This window comes from Papaver somniferum, chromosome 2 (genome assembly GCF_003573695.1).
Source record: "Papaver somniferum cultivar HN1 chromosome 2, ASM357369v1, whole genome shotgun sequence".
NCBI lineage: Eukaryota > Viridiplantae > Streptophyta > Magnoliopsida > Ranunculales > Papaveraceae > Papaver > Papaver somniferum.
Window position 1 is genome coordinate 202,505,011 of NC_039359.1, and position 21,169 is coordinate 202,526,179.

Sequence of the window (21,169 nt, forward strand, 5' to 3'; positions counted from 1 at the left end):
AGGATTTCGCTTTCCGTATCTCGTGTTTTAATTCGTCTATTGTGTTCAAACAACCAATTACTATAATTATAGTAATTGATGAATGGACAAATTATTGTAAATGAAAATTAAAGTGATCCATGTATTTTATGATGAATAACTTGTAGATAACCTTACATATAGCATATGTAATAAAAAGTTACACATGCATATGGATGTGTAACTTGTAGATACACATGTCATACGCATGTGTAACTTCTGCATACACATGTGTAACTACAGAGTACACATCTATGTACAAGTGTAACTTTGCATTACACGTTTTGTATGAATGTGTAACTTCTAGATACACATGTCATATGCATGTGTAACTTCAGTGTACACATCCATATGTTGGTGGTGATCGGAAGTGGTGGAGGGAGGTGGTTGGAGGCGGTGGCGGTTATCAGTGGTGGCGGGCATCGGCGGTGGCTGGCGGGGTAGCTGGAGGTGGTTGTCGGAGGTGGTTTGACTGGCGGTGGTGGTCGAAGGTGGTTTGACTGGCGGTGGTGGTCAAAGGTGGTTGGCGGTGGTGGTCGGAGGTGGTTGGCGGTGACTGTGGTGGTCGGAAGTGGTTGGAACATCATCACATAATATTTTAATAATTTTGGGCCTAAATTTAAATTTTATTTAATGACGGGTTTGACAAGATGCATAAGTGTATCAAGGTCTTTTAATATTTCGAGGCCTAGATTTAAACTTATTTAATTAAGGGCATGATATTATGTGTTACCCATGGGTGGGGCCTTAGCCTAATTTTCCCATACTCGATTCAAAAAGTCCATGGATACTGCTGCTGCATTCATAAGCCCAAAAGGCAGCACCCCAAACTCGTAAAAACCATAACGAGTCGGGAATGCAGTCTTGGAAATATCTTGTTCTCTAACACGAAGCTGATGATAACCTGATCGCAAGTCGATCTTCGAAAACCATCTCGACCCCTTCAAGTGGTCAAAAAGATCATTAATCCTAGGAAAAGGATACTTATTTCTTATCGTGACCTTGTTTAGTTCACGATAATCAACACACATCCGTAAAGAGCCATTTTTTTTCACAAATAAAACAGGAGCATCCCATGGTGAAGAACTAAGTCGAATAAATCCTTGACTTAAAAGCTGGTCAATCTGAGACTTCAATTTCTGCATTTCCTTTTGGGCCATTCTATAAGGAGCACGAGCAATTGGTGTCGTACCTGGTTAAAGTTCAATGCATAACTCCATTTGCCTATTTGGAGGTAATCCAGGAACCTCTCGAAACAAATTCACCAAATCAAACACCATTGGTATACTCGTAATCTGCAAAGACTCATTATCTACTATTCACCCTCAATATGGCTCAAGAAATCTTCTATAAACAGACTTCGATATGTAGTCTGAATCACTACCTTAGATTGACCTGTCTTTGCAAAAGTGATTGTCTTGTTAACACAATCCAATTGCAAAAAATTAGTAGCCAACCAGTCCGTTCCTAATATTATAATCATACGGATCCATCTCTAGCACATAAAGATCTGCCAAATGCTCAACATCTCCAATCATAATAGGACAAGCATCAACCTTGTTACTCAACTCTACCATACTACTTGTAGGAGTAGAAACACATAAAGGAAAATCACACACTTTTATAGAAAGATTTACCATGCGAACTAACTTAGCAGAAATGAAAAAATGTGCAGCTCCGGTATCAAATAAAATATTGACAGGCTCAAGTACCTCCTAAAGTAGCATTTACTTTCTCACGAGGTTGCACATTGAAAAGTTGACCCTGTCCATGAGGCTGCAGATTAAGGTTTCTAACATCAGTGTTCGGATGCTCACGTCTGTCTGCTGTTTAAACTTTCTATTTGGTACATTCTGATGCCTTATGCCCACTTTAACGACAATTTTAGCAAAACCCATAGAAGTTAATCATTTTGGCAGCAGCGACTTCATTTCAGCTGGTACTACTATCTTTTAATTACCACCAACCTTCTGACCACGATTCCCTTTATTCCAATCCTTTTTTATTTTCTTTCCTGGATGACCATTTGGTTGAGTTTCGTGTTGTGTCTGTTGAGTTTTTCCACTTCCCTGTTGACTCGAAGAATCCTTTGATGCACTGTCAACCTTAATCTCCTTCTTCAGGTATTCATCATCCCTCTTATGAGCCAACTAGTCTTGCTCAAACTCTCTGGCACACTCAACATCCCTAACATATGTGTTGATCATATAATTTCTAACAATATGCCTCTGATACATTGCATTCAAACCCTGCACAAACCTACGTCTATTTTTCTCTTTAGTATCTACCAGGTGGGGTACAAACATCGACAATCTTGAGTATTCAATCTCATACTCCGTAACAGATAAGGTACCCTGCTTAAATGAAAGAAACTCTCTCTCCTTAGCATTTCGAATACTCTGAGGAATATATTTGTCATCAAACATGTGAATGAAGTCTGTCCATGTCATGGTGGCATAATCCAAACCACGCGAAGCCGAAATCCACCAAGTATGAGCATCTCCAGTGATCTAAAAAGTAGATAATATCTACTTAAACACCTCTGTGCAAAAAGATCTTATGGACCTAAAAATATTGGCCATCTCATCCTTCCATTCATGTGCAATCATCGGATCGTCATACTTTCGAGAAAACTCCTTTGGATTCAACTTCTTGAATTGAAACTGCACCTTTTTATACCTATCTTCCTCAGTTTCAACAATAGGTCCTTGATTACGTTTCCCTGGTTGATTGTTAACTTGTCCAACATGTTGATTCATAGAAGCATCGACTGCTTAAGCAATTAACTGGGTCAACTGCGTCATACTCACATTCACGGTCTGATTTCCTGATTGTGGTTCATCTCCATGAGTAGGACTACCATTTCTGGTACCACCTCTTTCAGTACCATTACGACTTCTAGTACCACACCTTGACATTCCTATATAAGTCAACGATAATCTTAAAAAATAATACGAATACTAAAGTATTTTAAGATATATACTAATATTTAGCATATCCAAACCATGGATATACACAACGAAACGTCCTAAACTCACTCCCCCCAAGTCCTAGAGTTACTCTAACCTAAGCTCTGATACAAACAGTAACGCCGCTACTTTATATATAACCCCGGCCGATGATTAAACAAAAAAGATGTCGTTAAATTGTTGCAACAAGGTACATAACCACAGAAAACTAGGAACACAGTTTCATTACTACCATTAAAGGTGTAATTGTATATTCAAAAGGAAATTTTATTTATTGCTATAAAATAGGTATGTTGTACTTAACAACGCTTAAATGATCCACAAATAAGCAAAATTTTGAATTGACGAAAAATGATAGAAGCTACCCAAGTTCAATTATCCCCACTGCCTCACCACTACATAACTAAAATAAATAATATAAGAAGTATAGATGTCCACCCCCAGTTACATATCTTCAGAATATCCACTGAAACTTGAATCAATCAAACTCCTTCATGATCCCTAACAACACCTGAAAAGATAATCAACATAAGTTAAACTCCAAGCAAGTTCACTCAATCACCGAGTCACGAAGATATATAAAAATGGTGTACAAATATATCGCGAACCAAAATGACACAAGAAAAATAATTACAATTAGAGCAGTCAACTGCGTAAAGAATCTAAAGCCTCCTCGTTTAACAATCTTAACAGTATAATACTAAAAGAACTCATTTCTAATGAAAGCTTATACCTCAATGCGATATCGGAACCCATTCGCAATCACATTAGATGTGTCCGGGACACATCCACAACGTATAACACACGTAATATACTTTGTCCGAAACATATACGCAACGACTAACACACATAAAATATTGGTATATACAGATGTACTCTTAGTACATATATAAATATAGTAGGAGTGTATCCATACCCCATCTACTCTATTGGGAATTGGATCTTTCTCACTGCCTTTAGTGGCCTACTCAAAACCACCTAGTTAAGTGTCTCACTACACAATTACAATCCCCACTTGTGAGCCCATGAATATGACAGAATACCAACAAATGGATTATGAAAGTGATCACATTAAACAAGGCCTTTATATACTGACATACAAAGTCTCGACTAGCTAACAATCGAGCATAGTGCTTCTCATTGCACTAAGACGTACTAGCGGTACTGCCAGTTACACCAACAATCTCTACTGGCTAAATATATTAAGTTCACAACAATATCTATATCTACTAATAGGTAACATTATAGTCTGACATTCTACAAATTCCACTAACATTACTAGATTAATGCTCACTGAAACTCCATTTAGTGTATGCAATAGGTATTAACATCATAGTGTGGTAGGATCCAATACTTAATCAATAATATTTATACCTACTACCACTAACTTTGCTACCATTAACACCACGTCCAATACATCTTAGAAAACAAACAATTCACTCAAGAAAATTAGTTTATTATTAACTATGTAGCTAGCCTGAGACCCTAAAAATCAGATTTAAGTGGATAATCCATGAGAAGCCATCACGACACTTACAAAAAATAATCAAAATTTCACACATATAATAAGCACACAACACCCTATTCACTAAGAAAGTTACAGGTTTTGACATGTAATAAATGTCCAGATTTAACTAATTGCTTATCATGTTCGTCCTTTTATCCATCGAAAAGCTATGTACTCACCTAACAGATAATTAAAATAAGCTAAAGTCGTTTGATTAGATCATAAGGAGATTATGGTACACGAATTCACACACAAAAGAGTCCACGAGATATTTATTAGCTAGTTTTACATCTAACCCATATTAAGAGACCGAATAAACTTGCCCCAATGCCTGCAAGAAGCCTGATTGAACCTTTAGGCTGAAGTTCCTTCAATTGTCAAGCCCTAAAGGCAGGAAAAAAAAGAGATAACTATCAACAAATGTTCATAGAAGAAAACATTAATAGGGGGGTAGTCAAGCATGTTGTCAAATTTAATTGTCAAAACTATATCTTGATTTCTAGTCTACAATTAGTTAAGTCTCGGACTAGGATAGAAATGTAGTTGAGAAACAGTGGATTACGATAACTTCATCAACAAAAGGTAAGTGAAGACTGAACCACCTATTACTCAAGTTATGTTCATTTTTCTATCATTTGAGACGATGATGATAACTAATTAGACTACTATGCATATACAATAATTTCGAGTCAAGTTTATCTTGATAATTAATTCTCGAAATATAATGACTAAGCTTAATGAACATTTGTTCATACTTGATGAATTTCGGTTAAGGACAATTTATTTTTCGGAATCAAAATCATGATTCAAGTTTTATCATTTGAAAATAATATGGAGATATGTGTCATTGATGATATTCGTGAATGTTTCACATCGATTTAGAGAAAAATGTAGAACTACTATATATTCAGATATAAGACAGTGTTATCAGTCTTACAAACTGGGAAAATTGCTATAAGTGTGAACTCATGTTACATGTACTCGTACACGTAGCATAGTATCTATATATCGACTTGCATATCCGTGGTATGCATATTCTTATGCATATCATGTGAAAATATGTTTAACTCGTGAACCGGATAGGTATGCATACTCGTATGCAAATCATTTTGGAACTGTGGTAACGGAACCGGGATTAGTATCCAAACTGGTATGCAAACTAAAACAGTTCTGTGTTCCCGAACTCGGCTGTGTATCCAAACCGGTACACAAACCAATTTAGTTATGTGAACTCCGGAACCGGTGACAGTCTTAAGGTTTCCAAACCGGTACGCAAACCTAAATGCTCATGTTAATCCCGGAAGTTAGTTTGGTTAAATGTTTACAAACTGGTACACGTACTGTGACTGAACCGACTCACGAAAGACAACGGTATTTGTACCTTGTACACCTATTAACCATGTCAATTATATTTTCAAGTGTGATTAAATTATTTCTATGAGATAATTTCCATTTGATTAATTCTCTAAAACTCTAGACTTATTTGATCACATGTATGTGAATCAAGGTTAATGTCTTATGTGTTCATGAAAATGAATATTAAGCTTTTAATTTCAAATCGGCTAGTTTCGGCTAACCATGTTGAACATAGTATTTATACACGGTTCGATTACGGTTTCACCTAACCAGAGTATATATATTGTTTATGTAAATCATATTTGAAGATTCATCTAACGATGGATATTGTTTGTTTGGTTCCAAAGCTATCTTAGCTTAAGCCTAAAGCAACCTATGCTTTGAATGTCTATAAAAGGGGAACTTCAAGCAACTGGGATCTTTGAATACCGACATTACTTTTTGGTGTGTCCTAGTTGTATCTAGAGCCGTCCTCTTCTCAACCCTTTTAGGGTTTAGTGACTATAAAGTCTTCATAAGGATTCATGAAGCCAGGTCCAGTTATCTTTCCTTGATAACTCGTGTATCCTGATCTTGATAGATTGTTGAGTCTTTCACTTGATCAAGATAAATATAAATCATCAAAGTTCTCTTCATCTCAATTTTTTTTTATTCCACAGGTTTTATACTTGTGAGGTGAATAATAATCTAAGTTGCACTTCGGGTTGCATAAGTCCGGATTTTGAGGTTAGCTAGACTTTGTCTATTGCTATCGATTTCCACACCTTTGATCAAATTATTTGACTGCAAAAGGAAATCATATATATGATTAACCTATGGGAGGCACATTGGTTCAAAGTATTCAATTTAATTGAAGCAACTCTTAGTTGGTGTGACGTCAGCTAAGCGAATCAATTGCGCGGAGTCCTGATGGGATTCAAGAGGCGTAAGGAGCACAGCTGTACCTTAATCGGGTGGATACCTTTTAGGGATCAATTACATTCCAGTCAGAAGTTAATTGGTAGTACGCTAGTGTCTGTAGCGGCTTAATACAATTTGGTGTTCATTCTGGACTAGGTCCCGATTTTTTTTCTGCATTTGCGGTTTTCTCGTTAACAAAACTTCTGGTGCCCGTGTTATTTATTTTTCCGCATTGTATTGTTTATCTTTATAATTGAAATATCACAGGTTGTGTGTGGATCAATCATAGTAGAACACCCGACCTAGTTTGTTGGATACGACTTGATTGATTTTTGGACATTGGTCTTTGGTACCGTCAAAGTAATCTCTTTGTGATTAGGTTCACAAATTTGATTTTGTAAACGTTCTAATCGCAAGAGATAAATATATAACTCTAGATATTATTCCTTGATTCAGTTTAACTCTCGGAGTTGTATTGAGTTTGTCCATACAGATTGCCTAACAAAAAAGTGGTGGTGTACTTTGGTACCCCCGTGTTTTCAATTGGTATCATAGCAGGCAAACACGTTAATACCTGATAAAACTAAGAATACTTACCAATACTAAGTTATCCCTTTACTGATTGGCATCTAAAACAAGATTTTATCCTCTCTTACATACTTAATGGGAACTACTACCGTCACTTTCCTTGATTAATGTTTCTCTTTCTCATGCATATACTCCCCCCACGAATAGGTACCAAGAGGGAAAAGGTCAAATCCCTAAATTCATATTTATCTAATAATAACCTACGACAAAGCTAAGTAAAATACCAAATTTCACTAAGGGACTATCCTGCACCCCAAAACCATCTATGAATATATAGATTAAGAAAATAGGCTATTACACTCTTGATCGCAAATAATACTTTAAACAAGGGAACGCAAGGTGTTTCACCTAATTATATTAGTCTTATATCTTAGCAAGTTGGTTCCCACAAGATCAATCAAGATTTGTGTCGACTGATGAGTTTTGAGGTATACAAGATCCAGTATCTATAGTATTATGATCAAGGCTAGAGGGGAAGACAAGGTATTACCAAATCCCGAATGTTTATTTCCGAATTTTATAAATACAAATTGTATTGCAACCAATAAACCGAAATCTCTCATGGTAGACAACTAATATTAGCTAGTATACATCCACACATATTTTAATAATATAGTAACTAGATATATGCAAATTTATGGGATATCGTAAGCATATATTTCGATATCTAAAAGATATTGAAAAATCGGTTACAAGATCTTGCCTTGAGTATCAAAGGAATATGATTGAACAATAAGATATTGGAGTCCAGTATACGTTCAAATCACTATGTCGAGACTTATGAACATTTACCATTTAACCCGTATATATCTCGATGTTTGCAGAAACCCGAAGATATCAAGCATCTCGAAAATATAAAACCAAGTTAAACATTATCAGGATGGGGCCTGACATGGGATCGTTTCTGGATCGGTCCTTTCAACAAGAGATCGATCACCTTCTGGGATATGTCTTGATTTCATATTTCAACTACAAAACAAGTTTCGCAAGTCTACTTCCTTAATATTTCTTAAATTTCTTTTAAACATAATTCCAAAGTTTGAATTCATTTGGAAGTTCAACACACTAAATAATAAAGAATTACCTATTAGTGCAGTGTCGGCAACACAAACTTCATAAATAAACTATACTTCGTAACTCCATATACTCAATTTACATGAACAACTGGTATAACATTCCTTATTAATACTTTGATCAACGTATAATGACCAAGTCAGAAATACTGCAGTGAATAAGAGAAATAAATAAATAAAGTACTTCCTTGTTTAATAGTTTGAATAATAGTTGCCTAACAAGTAATTTATTCTGTTAAGTAGTTCCATGGAAAACTTAAGATATGCAAAGATAGATAATTTTAGCATATTAAAGAATAAGTGTTAAACTAGGGGTTGAATAATAGTTGATTTAGTGAAGATGAAAACTCTATGAATAAAATGGCAATAAAATTGTACGGATTTATGTACATTTTTTTAGGGTTTGACTCGTGCATTCAGTTATTTTAAGAATAAAATATATAGAAAGCTTTAAAAATTGAATTTCGTTGTATTTAATCAATATGTTGTTTATTTAATCAGTGTCTTATTAAAGTACCTTAACTTTTATAAAACAAAATTTTAAAATATATAACTCAACTTTAAAAATATGAAGGTTATATAATCACAAAATTGGTTTAAAAGACCAAAAACAACAATTCCTGGGTGAAAAAGACATGTAAAATTTGACACTGTTTAAATGGACGGGAATGTAAAAATAGACATGATGTATACAGTTTCATCATACCCATTTTCAAATACTTTTTCTTATTTTTAATTTACATCAGGATGCATCCAATTTCATCCTCGCTTTTTTTTAAGTTTAAACCAGGATGAATCCAGTTTCATTCTTGCAATTTTTTTGGTGTCCATTTCACCCATAATAATTTTTACTCGTTCATTAAAATCATGTTTTATAAATATTTGGACAAATGACCCATTTTCCGTTATATAATCTACTATCATTGTTGACAATGAATAATTTTCTTTTTTTGATCGGCAAAGAAAAGATTATATGATCAAAAAATAGAAAGTATAAATGATTTATACCATCCTAAACTAAAAACAGATACGGAACAAAGTGACGGTGACAGAAAAATAACTCATTATAAGCCAAACGAAAAAGAGCAAGTTTAAGTAATAAAGGTACCAATTTACTTGGAGGAAATCATTTTGCACCTTCCAAATGATATATTCTGAAGAAAAGTTACCCCTAACAGCAGCCATGAACAGAAATGCTTAAAAAAAATGAAAGAGTAAATAAATAAGGGAATATTGATAAATTTCCCCACTCTTAATTTCGGTTTAATAAATTGTCCCCGTTTTTTTCAACTTTTCAAAACAGCCCCCACTGTTAACTTTTCCATCTAATTTAGTTTTCCATCCAATTTTTTACTTATTTACCCTTTACTTGTCACGTTTATCTTCTACTTCATTTTTTCAGGTTCGTCGAGCTCGGCTCATGAATTTAGGGTTCGGGGTTTAAGGTTCAGGGTTAAAAGTTCATGGTTCACGATATAGTTCAGAGTTCGGGGTTCATAGTTCAGGCTTCATTGTTCATGGTTCATGGTTCACGATATAGTTCAGGGTTAGGGGTCTAGGGTTCATGGTTAAGGGTTACGGTTCATGGTTAGGGTTCATAGTTCAGACATAGTTTATGGGTAAATATGATTTTTTAACAGTTGAGATAACTGCTACCTTGCATTTAATGGGATGGAAAGCGTTATTTGGAAAAAAGACGGGGCAGTTTAGAAAAGTGCATAAAAAAAGGGGACATTTTTTTTACCCTAATTCAAAACTGGGTCATCCGTATTCCCGATAAATAAAAGAGAATTAGACTGATGTGTTATTTTTAGGTCACAATGATGTAACAGCAGTCGCACATTCCAATTAAAAACAGCTTACTCAAACTCAAGTAGTACTTAAAAACAGTTCCCTCAATCAAAGACGAGTAGTAAAAGTAGTACAAAGAATCCAGTTCCGATAAAACAGGCATTTGACAGATACATAAAAACGTGTAAACCCGAACATAAATAAAGCTCTCACTCTCCCTAAACTCTCTATTCTAGTAGCTTAGTCTCTTTGGCGGCTTCAGATTCCATCCAAAATTCGCGCTTTTATAACGCAACCTCAGCCAAGAACCCTAAATCAGAGAAAACCCTAGTTTTCTCGTATTCTCAGAATGGAAGTCTCGTTAGGGCAAAAACAGAAACAAAATGAGTTCCTTTTAGTTTCTGTTTCTCAAATTTCATCGTCTTCGTCTGATTCTACGGATAATACTGGTTCTGGTGTTATCGCTCGTTTTAATGTTGAATCTGGTTATTCACAGCTTAGATTTCACCAAGAATCTAAACCTAATGATGTTATTTTTGTTGATCTTCGGACAGCTGAGGTACTTTATTTAGTTAATTGATTTCCTGATTCATTCCCGAAGTTGTTCTTGTCTGGTTATACATTGTTGATAGTGATGCTGACGGTGGTTTCTTATTGTGTGTGATTTTTCAGCTTTTTAGGTTAAGTCCTGTTCAATCTATTTGTATAAACAGAGGCTCCGAAAGTAGCAATTTGGAAGTGGTAACTAGAAAATTGCATCTTTTTCTGTAATTTTATTGTTGTCGAAGTAAGTATAAAACTTGCGTTTTTATGTTTCATTTTTTTTGGGTTTAGAATTCTTACTCGAGAGCAATTACTATTCGATTCAAGACGGAGAAAGAAAGTGAAGCTTTTCACTGTGCTTTTGATAAGTGGAGGAGTGATTCACATGATGTACATACAGGTAATGCGTGCTCTACTATGTCGTGTTTGTACTAATAATTCAGATAAGTTTTATGTCATGGTTTGATGTTAATAAGCAAGTTCACCCTAAATCCCAAAATATCCCTGCAGGATATTTCTTGGAGACAAATCTTGTATTTAGTTTTATCATATCATCTTGTGTCACCCTTCCCAGCAGAGTGTGTTGCATTATTGATCGTTTTTATAGTAGGAAAGACTAAATCAGAAATTTATAGTCGATCATGTGATTGGGAACTTAATTAGTACGTCAGAAGCAAACCAAAACCAAGTGAAATTGATTACGAGTACTTTAAAGTGGTACCCTTGGTGATGAAGATCCCTAGTCAAGGTCGAAGTCTCTAAATTGAAAAGAGGAAGACGTAGGATGAGATGGCGTGGCTATAAAAGATCTTCTGAGTAATATCATAAAGGGAGAGTGATGTATATAGTTAGAATCACGTGTCATAAGACAAAACCCAAAGTGATGGGTAGTTCAAGGCATTAGTTACAGAAGATTATTTCGGCATCATTCTTATTATGCAAACTTGTATTAGCACTGATTCTTTTCATAATGTGTATCTTTTTCAGGATCCCAGTTGGAAAATGGAACAGCTTTAGCTCATAGAAGCAAGTTTGATGACAAAATAGAGGCAGCTTCTGCTAAAATGTACTTCCATTACTACAGTCAATTGCTCCACCAACAAAATATGTTGCAGGATTACGTGAGGACAGGTTATATCAACAAACTGACTCTTTGCTTCCTTTCATACTTGTACTGCATCAGGTGCTTATTACCTGCTGATTGGTTCCTGAATAAGCTTTTCTCTACCGAATTACTGTGTCTTTTGTAATATCGAAATAAAATATACTTTCAAGAAGTCACATTGTTTTCTTAAGGATCAACAGTTTCTCAATGAACATGTATTATTACTTACCTTTACAGCTTGTAGGCATTGTGGTACTATTGTTGACATGGTAAATTGCTGTGCTTGCTTCAGGAACATATTATGCAGCAGTCCTTGAGAATCGTGCAGACTTTACCGGCCGGGTGGTGGTAGATGTTGGTGCTGGTAGTGGTATTCTTTCACTATTTGCTGCTCAGGTACCTCAAATTTTTAAGACAATAACTATTATGTGCGCTACTCCCATTTCTGTTTCATGTACAGTCACATCTGGCAATGTTTTGTGTTTCTTATGCGGAATTCTCTGACTGGGATTGAATTTCTTGTATGCCATCTTGGTTAGGCTGGTGCGAAACATGTGTATGCTGTGGAGGCATCTGACATGGCTGAATCTGCGCGTAGGCTTATTGCTGGAAATCCATCACTCAGAGACCGAATTACGGTATGTGTATTCCTTCGAAAGCAGCAGGCTGGTTACTTACTTTCTATCTACCTTCTGCCTAAGAGCATATCCTATTCTGTTTTCCCCGTGGGGTTACCCTTTGGCTGAAATTACAGGTGATCAAAGGCAAAGTTGAGGAAGTAGAACTGCCTGAGAAGGCAGATATTTTGATCTCTGAACCCATGGGTAAGTTTCTTGGCTCACCAACTCAGATTATTGGCAAGGAGAAGTATGTGTCAGCTTCTATTACGTTTCAATTTCTTAATAATTTATATGTCAATTGATTTTTCTAGGTACCTTACTGGTTAATGAAAGAATGCTGGAGTCATATGTTATTGCTAGAGATAGATTCCTTGTTCCAAATGGAAAAATGTTTCCAACAAATGGAAGGTGACTGCTATATCTATTAGAAGACTCGTTTTGCTGATGTAGATTGATATATTGGGTACTTAATAAATTTGCTTGCATGACATTCACTTACCACTTACCCCTTGATTGGAATGGTTTCTATCATTTGCAGTTTTTGTTTCTTCGTCTATACTGGTAGGTCGATTTCACTTCTCCCTCTCCCTCCCTCAATTCTAGTATAAACTGTATCTTGGCATCAGTTCTCTGTCTTATTTTAAGCAATTTGTTGGTCCTTCCACCAGCATTCGTCAGTTTTGTCTCCTGTACTTCAGCATATTACAAATTTTTGATAACTATCATCATGGTATCAAGACTAGTATTTGCATTGCACTTTCGACTTAGTGATGCGCTTTTTCTCGAGAATCCCATTTTAGAAGTTATTCATTTCATTTGTGGTATTTCATAGCTTTTGAGCATCGTGGGATTGATCTAAAGTACTTTGAGGATATTGATCTCTGTATTTGATGGTTCTCTAGTTTTGTGCATTCATTTTCTTTTCGGTAACTGCTGTAGGATACACTTGGCTCCATTCAGCGATGAGTATTTGTATGTTGAAATAGCAAATAAGGTACCCAGTTCTTCTTTTATACAGTCTTCTTTAAGTTCCGTACGTTTATTTGGCTCGTCTGTGGTGCAACACAGTTTGTACCTTTTCCCTATTCTTGTTCGTTTGGCTGTTTCTGTTGATCTTCAACATCTTCTGTTAGATTTTTCTGATTGTACCTGTTGTTTCTGTTCTAGGCTCTCTTCTGGCAGCAGCAAAACTATTATGGAGTTGATCTTACATCTCTGTATGGATCTGCATTTCAAGGATACTTTTCTCAGGTTTTACTTTTGACCTATGAAATTTTCTTATATCAAAAACCAAATTATGTATGTTTTCACATTAGATTAGAAGATAGATTTTCTATTTGGGAATGGTTTCTCAAAGTTAAGATGGTCTGTTTAGATGGTGGACTAGAAACCACTTGAACTAGTATATTGCCAAGACTGGTAGTTCAATGCTAACAAGATTTGAAATGGAGTACAGGACCCTGTGTTAATATTTCTGCGGTAGCTCGTGGTCATACTATGCTGATAAATCATATTTTTTGTGATATTCGTAGTTCCTAACCTCAGTATGGATTCTCACTTGCTTTTCGTGCAGCCTGTTGTTGATGCTTTTGATCCAAGATTTTTGGTCGCTCCATCTACATGCCACCCACTAGATTTTCTTTCTCTCAAGGTATTATTTAACACGTAGGGCAGATTCTATTATGGTCCAGTCTCTCTTTTGTTCTTATGGTCCAATCTCAATTTGCTTTCTTCCGTCATTTGTGAATGTATAACGAGGTTGTATTTTTATTTTTTTTATCAGTGCCCTGCTTTATTTAACTCATTGTTTTGATGGAGTATAGCTGGTTCTGAAGCTTTTATCTTGTCAACCGCTATTACTTACATTCTTTATCTTCTAGGAAGAAGAGCTTTATGAAATTGAAATTCCACTAAGCTTTGTTGCCTCTGTTGGCACTAGAGTGCATGGGTTGGCTTGTTGGTTTGATGTTTTGTTTGATGGAAGGTACCACTTTCTTTTCTCAAGGACATGGATTTCTGTATTCTTGTTCTTCTTTCATATTCACTATGCCGTGGTTTTTGCTAATTCTTCTTGAGAAGGTTCGATAGTGAGGCTGATGCTAACAACTAAAGTGAATGTGCAGTACTGTAAAACGATGGCTCACCACAGCTCCTGGTGCACCCACAACCCACTGGTACCAACTCCGTTGTGTTTTATCTCAGCCAATATATGTCATGGCTGGACAAGAGATTACTGGAACTCTTCGTATGGTTGCTCACAATGCACAGAGTTATACCATGTACTTAACCATGTCAGGTGAGGCACTAAAATCATCTTTACTCTCCTTTCAGTGTTGTCAAAAAACTTAACCCTAACTCTGGCATTTGTAACTTTCTGAAGCTAAAATGTGGGGTGCTGGTGCGGAACAAGGAGGAATACTTCAAACATCTTCATGCAAACTTGATCTGAAAGAGCCTTACTATCGAATGTCTCAACCACAACCCTACGCATGGGCGCAAGATCAGCAGCCACATCAGCAAATTCAAGGACAGGTATGGCTTAATGTCTCATGTGAAACTACATTCTTCAAACTAACTAAAAATGATATCTTGTATACACATTGCCCAGACAATTTATTGAACGTTTACTTTTAGCAGCTTCACTTCAAGCTTTTCTGTAGTCCATCATCTCAAAAGATTATTTATAATTGCCAAGGTGATTCATATTCTAGAAACTATTACAGTTCAGATTGTCAAAGTAGACTCCATGAACACGAGTCAACATCCAAAAGACGAGCATTTTATTAGAATGTTCTTAGTGATTTTTTTATTGTGAAGTGCATGGTTTTACGTGCATGTGTAATGCGTATTATTCTCGGATCCTGGACGGGCCATAAGCTAATTGTTTTTCCTTCTAACGAAATATGTTCCAATTTTCAATCTCAGGATGCTGTAGGACCTGGTTTTATGGGAGAACCAATGCAGAACTCGGGTGTTCCCCTGTAGCGGCAATTTTGTTTCAGCTCTATAGATTGCGACTATCATTCTCTCTCCGTGTTTGTAACATATGAAAAATGGCATTCACCCTGCCTGATAAAGCATGTGGGGAAGTTTGTTAAAGGTTTTCAACCTTTCTTAGCCAGTCATTTATTGACAAAATGCATAATTGTTTCGGTAAAACTATTTCACTTTGTGTATATCACCAGATGACTTGGTAAATTTGATCGAGTCTGAATCTTAAATGCATGTTTCTGGAATTTTTGATACAAGGAGAATTAAGGTCAATGTAGGGATGGTTGTTGAGGCACATGGTAACCTGTTTGACTGTTTTGTTTTTTCCCTCCCGATATGAAGAATATACACATTAGTGAAGGATCCATGGGAACATATACCAAAACTGCACACTGTTTTCGATGGGAGCCAAAGATGTACCTAGGTCGATATTTATAAATTTGTGACACTGTAAAATCATGTACCTGTATGTATACCTCGTGTTATTCTCTTAATCTCTTGGAAGGTTTTGGAGACGATTGTGCATGATGCAGTCTAATCATCTCCGCTACAGCAATGGGTGTCACCTCTTCTGGTTTCATGCCTAATGGGTAATTTATGACATATCAGTAAACAAAATGAGTTTATGCTTCTGATAAACAAAACAGATTGCCTAGTGAACAGATGTAACTAATTTTGTTGCAACTCAAATAAAAATCACAGTACGTTGCAAACTTACAGTCAACAAAACAAAGTAAACAAATTGTAATACGGAGTAATTGGTATCCGTATAACGTATAAGCATGTACATGATGTTGAAGGAGAACCAATGCCTTAATATTGCAAGCAGTAATGCTTTAACCCCTTGCAAAAAAAAAAAGACATGCTAGTTTGGGGTTTGAACCCGATAAAGAGACTGTGGACAGTAATTTATTTTGTGTTTTTGCCATGCAGAAATTTTGCACATTCCGATCCCTTGTTTGTGATTGTAGCCTGAAAGGGTCGTTGATTTCGTGCTGTGACGGAAGAAACCCACTGCAGCGTCAACTTTAACCTGTAATATGATGGACAATTGAAGTAACAATTAAAAAAAGAGTAAGCTTCATTTCAGTAAAAGTGGAGAATAATGGTTGGATTATAACAAAGGATCATATGCCGATGTTTGCAGGCATTCGTTAAGGTGTTTTATATTTTTTTTCTTATTCGTCTCTAGCAATGAATTTGTGCCGGCCGCAGGAGGAGAATTCATGGCGCCGAAGAAAGTTGATTGCACGAGGAATCTCTTTTGTACCATTCCTTACTTATGCCATTCTTTAAGAGAAGAATAATGATAAACAACGCAAAAAAGTGAATACGATGCGAAATGAACTTGGTGTTAGAGGCACTCCTTTGGGTCTCCACAAATTGCTTTGTAGTTGGAACAAAAGAGTAAAACGAGTAAATGAGTTTGTCATGTGGAACTTGACTAGTAGAGAATTTGTCAATCAATAAAATGAGTAAATGATTCAACAGACTCTTTTTGGATTTGCTGTCTCTTTATACCTCAGGCAATTGCGTATACTACAATTACTACACTCTCGGTAGCTAAATGCTCTGTAGTGGTTTTCTAGCTATCCGTTTCTTCACAGATTGAGTAATTTATCAGCAACAGCATGTGACTCACCTCTTTGTTTTATGTCCTTGAGATCACATGGCGGTGGCATGTCACATTTTTCTTTTCTCATGCCTTGCATCGTCGATCAATCTTAGTAAAATTAAATACATTAGCTGGTTGCGAGTTATATTGGCCTAGACTATTAACATGATTATTCACCATTTTAGAAGGAGACAAGCAGTGATCCAAATTTTGAAACTCATATAATTTCCCAAAGCTGTGCAGTCGAAGAATGCGACTTAAGCCGAAACTAAGCCCTTTCTTTCAAAATGATTATGATTTTACGAATCTGAGGAAAAAGAAATCAAGCCTAATCAGGGTATATGACTCTGGCCAAAAATGTGTGCAACTCAACCGATTCTTATAGGCGCCCTTGGAAGGGATTTTCGTTTTTATCACACATTCTAGTATGTCACAATACTCATATCCAGGGGGAAAATGTTGGATATTTTCGTCAATGCTTGTCGTCAAGAAAGTCAAGTTACGGGGGTCTAGGGGGGTGAGTCTAGCAGAGTACGAGACAACGTCTCGTATTTTTTTGTCTTCTGTTTTTGAATTTGAAAACCTAATTCGGTTTTCCAGAAATTTCTACAAACGCGTCTATTCCCATAAGGTGTTCTCCATGAGATATCATTAATGGATGTCTTTACAAACCGTTTGTTGGGTAGGAAGAAACATCTCCAAAAGACATGAAATCTCTATAAATTGCGATGACTTTCTTCCTGTAGGTGTAGAAAATCATACAACTTCATCCAACAATCAACATGAAAATTGAAGTATAGAAAGTGTGTAAGTGACTCATAAAAACATAAGATATACGTGGTTCGGTATGATTACCTACGTCCACAGGGGTGAAAGGATGATTTTATTACTTCACACAAGATTACAAGGTAAAATACTTTCAACAATACTCTCTCTTCTCCCTTCTCTACTCACAGATTACCCGCCCCCTTTTTCTCTTGACAAGGTTCTCTATTTATAGGCTAACACGCTCATACAACAGAGTTACAGTGTGAGTCACAGTCTATCCTATTCGATGTTCTTGTCGGGTGTTAGGTAGCATCCTTCCCGATATCTGCTACCCGATCTCATGTTATATCAGTAAGTATTCCTCCCGATATTGATGGCTTTGGTAATCCTTGCCACGACCTCGCCTCTTCTTCTGATTCGAGTTGGTTGCTTTTGGTTCCTGACCCCACTTTGACTAGATTCCTATGTGCTACCATCTACCTTGTCAGTGTATTTAATGCCTCGATTCCTGATTGGTATCTTTCCGTCACATCGGAGTTCGTACTTTACACGTGCTCACCTCGCACGTGCTTCGGCAGATATCTCTTTTCTTACGCCTATGCTGTAAGAGGTGATTCAGTGCTTTGTTTCGTGCCTTCTTCAGTGGATCATGGCCTAGGATTGCTCCACATGTTATCATCAATTATTTGGTACTACATTTATGCCCCTTCTTTCACTCGTGTGCCTTACACGAGGGGAAGAAACTGCTTCGCCTCCGACGGTTCTTGGCATGCCGAAGATTCCCTAACGTTGTCTGCCAGTTTTTCCTTATTTATGACCTGTTATCTCGTTTGACGGTTGCAACCGCTAGGGCTATAAATGCGAGTAATAAATCCTTGGGTTTTTATTCCTTTGTTTTGTCCTTCTCTCTCCATTCGAGAATCAACATCTTCTGCAATTCTTCCTCTGCATTTCTTCTTCGTTCTACTGCCTTAGTTCCTTTGTCACTTTTGCTCCGCCACTGTTGCGGATCTTGCTATTCGTTGTTCTCCTAACTTTTCTTGTGACCAACCCTTATTTCTCAACTGAGTTTCATGGCTTCTTCAACTCCCTCCATGACAGAGAAAAGGTGCGTAAGTCACACGTTTTTTGATGAAGATAGAAATCTCGTTGATTCTCTGTTTATCGTTGATAGCCCTTCCCATCATGATCAACGCGCTCTTGATTTTATCTTTTCTGACAGTTCTTCCTCTTTTTCATGTAGGGTTGACAAGATATCCAACAAGAACTTGACTGATGACCAGTTCATCAACCAACTGAAAGATGACTACAACCTCCACGGTTACGATATTCGCCTCATATCGGGTCAAAAAGGTACGTTGAAGAAGGAGGAGTGGGAGAGGTGAGGAAGATGCGAGTGTACCAAGACCGCTTGGTCGACATATGACCCTTCGCATGCGAGCAAATATACTTCGGCTAGCTTTGTGAATAACTCGGAGTGAGACTGTCTCTCTTGGGGATCTCCCTGGTTTTGCTTCCATTCCTCATCGTAACAAGGTTCTCGCTGATGGTTTTGAAAAGCAGATGCTGGATGAGGATCCCGAGGGTGGTGTTAACAGTAACAAGCATGCTCTCCACACTAGTGACTCCGTCTGGGATCGGGTTCCTCTTGCTATTCGCGGTCCTATCTTGAGTGACAGCTTTCCTCCTCCTGATTTTCCTGCTGAACCCTATCAATTCTGGGTAGTTAATGCTGATCAAGTAAGGATTTCATCCTCTTGCTCGGCTCGGGTTTATTACTTTTGATATCGGGTAACCAGAAGAGTTTTTAACTGTTCCGCTCCTTTGTAGCCCAAGTCTCAGATAATCAGCCTAAGGCTCAAAACACTCGGAAAAGAGAAAGAGGTTCTGGCACAAGGACTGAGTAAGAGACAATGAAGGTAACAAATACATTTCTCTATTCTCAGTACATATACTTGCCCCTATTTGTTTCCTTTAATGGGTATGATGATGATGCTTGTGCAGAAGTCCACAGCTGGTGAGGAAGGTGTCGATATTTCGTACAGGAAAGACGGTGAGATCCCGATGATCGGCTTCCTTTATCTCAATTCCTGAGAAAGTCGCCCAAGAAGTCTTCTGATGTTTCGTCTACCGTTGTAGGTGATAAGGCTGATGGTAGTGGAAAAGGATCTAAAGGTGATAGGACTGCTACGAGGAAGAATGCGCCCCCCTCCTCTAAAGTACCCTCTTCTGGAAAGGGAATTGCTCTTTAGAACGCTGACGTGGTTTTGGTGATGACGGATGATGATGGTGATAAAGATTTCTTCGGTTCTGATGCTGAGACCGAATGGTCGGCTGGGGGTCAGGAGCATAAGGAAACCGAGATTCATGCCCCCGAGGATAACAATTCCTCCCGAAATGATCTAATGGAGAATTTGAATAAGAATCCTCTCAACGAAGGAACGGTCGGGAGTTCTGTTTTTATTTTCTCGGGCCCTGTATGCGATTCTTTGGGTGCCCTTACTTCCTTTAGCTTTAGTTCTCTTTCCGCTTCCGAGATGCTCAAGGTTATTCCCCTGTATGGTTCTGCTATGAGGGATTCCCTCAACATCGTGGTGAGTTGCTTCGTTTTAATCGTGTAGTTAGCTGTTAGTACCGGAATTCTCGTTAGGTCCTACCCGTCCTAGTGCACCAAGATGACCTCCTTTTTCTTAGAATAGTATGAGGGAGAGTTGTCTTTCCATTGTACTTTGTCCTTCTTATATAAACTTTCCAAAAGCCCCTTTTTTTTTATGACATCTTGCCATGTGTCTTAAACCTCCTTAATTACTATGAATGACATCCCTTCTCTTTCTTTCTTGTTAATTCCTTCACTGTCCCTTCCATCTTACGGATACTTCCTTGGTGGACTTGGGCCTTAGTCCCTATGTTTCGTGTGTGGCCTTTCCCCTCTTTGGGGCACCCCAGCCTAGTTAAGGGAGACTATTTTTCATGTATCAACATTAGCTATGATGCTTTTGCTTTTATTAGTGATTCAACCCGAGTTAATCCTTTTAGTCCGCGAACCAAAGGCTTCTTGAAGCTACTATTCGTCGGAGGGAGTTGGCGGACATGGCGAGCCTTCGGACTCAACTTCAAGAGGAGTAGAAGCGCGTCCGAGGACTAGAGAGGCAACTAGCTGATGCCAAAGGTACTTTAGTCAAACTTTGTTGTTTTTTGATTGATAATGTAGTGCCAATATCCTGAGTCTAGTGTTGTCTTCCTAGACAAGATATCTAGTCTAAACAGAGACTCTATTTCCGAATACCGCCGTATGTCAAAGAAGTTAAACATTGTGAAAGAGCAC

The 21,169-nt window shown here is 37.2% G+C and overlaps 1 protein-coding gene across 1 annotated transcript; it reads left to right on the forward strand.

Annotated features, from left to right (window-relative positions):
• Window positions 1-10,318: 10,318 nt before the first annotated feature.
• On the forward strand, window positions 10,319-15,718 carry LOC113350251 (probable histone-arginine methyltransferase CARM1). The gene is made up of 15 exons (XM_026594365.1): window positions 10,319-10,761; window positions 10,875-10,943; window positions 11,037-11,145; window positions 11,733-11,876; window positions 12,143-12,246; window positions 12,390-12,488; window positions 12,605-12,674; window positions 12,782-12,878; window positions 13,410-13,464; window positions 13,638-13,721; window positions 14,044-14,121; window positions 14,351-14,454; window positions 14,594-14,766; window positions 14,851-15,002; window positions 15,396-15,718. The coding sequence occupies exons 1-15, from the start codon at window positions 10,552-10,554 to the stop codon at window positions 15,453-15,455; spliced, it is 1,608 nt and encodes a 535-aa protein (XP_026450150.1). The 5' UTR covers window positions 10,319-10,551; the 3' UTR covers window positions 15,456-15,718.
• Window positions 15,719-21,169: the final 5,451 nt, after the last annotated feature.

Coding starts and splice junctions, on each gene's coding strand:
- LOC113350251 (XM_026594365.1), top strand. CDS start 10,552: ATGGAAGTCTCGTTAGGGCAAAAACAGAAACAAAATGAGTTCCTTTTA. Junction 10,944..11,036: donor AAAGTAGCAATTTGGAAGTG/GTAACTAGAAAA, acceptor TTTTGGGTTTAG/AATTCTTACTCGAGAGCAAT. Junction 12,489..12,604: donor CACTCAGAGACCGAATTACG/GTATGTGTATTC, acceptor CTGAAATTACAG/GTGATCAAAGGCAAAGTTGA.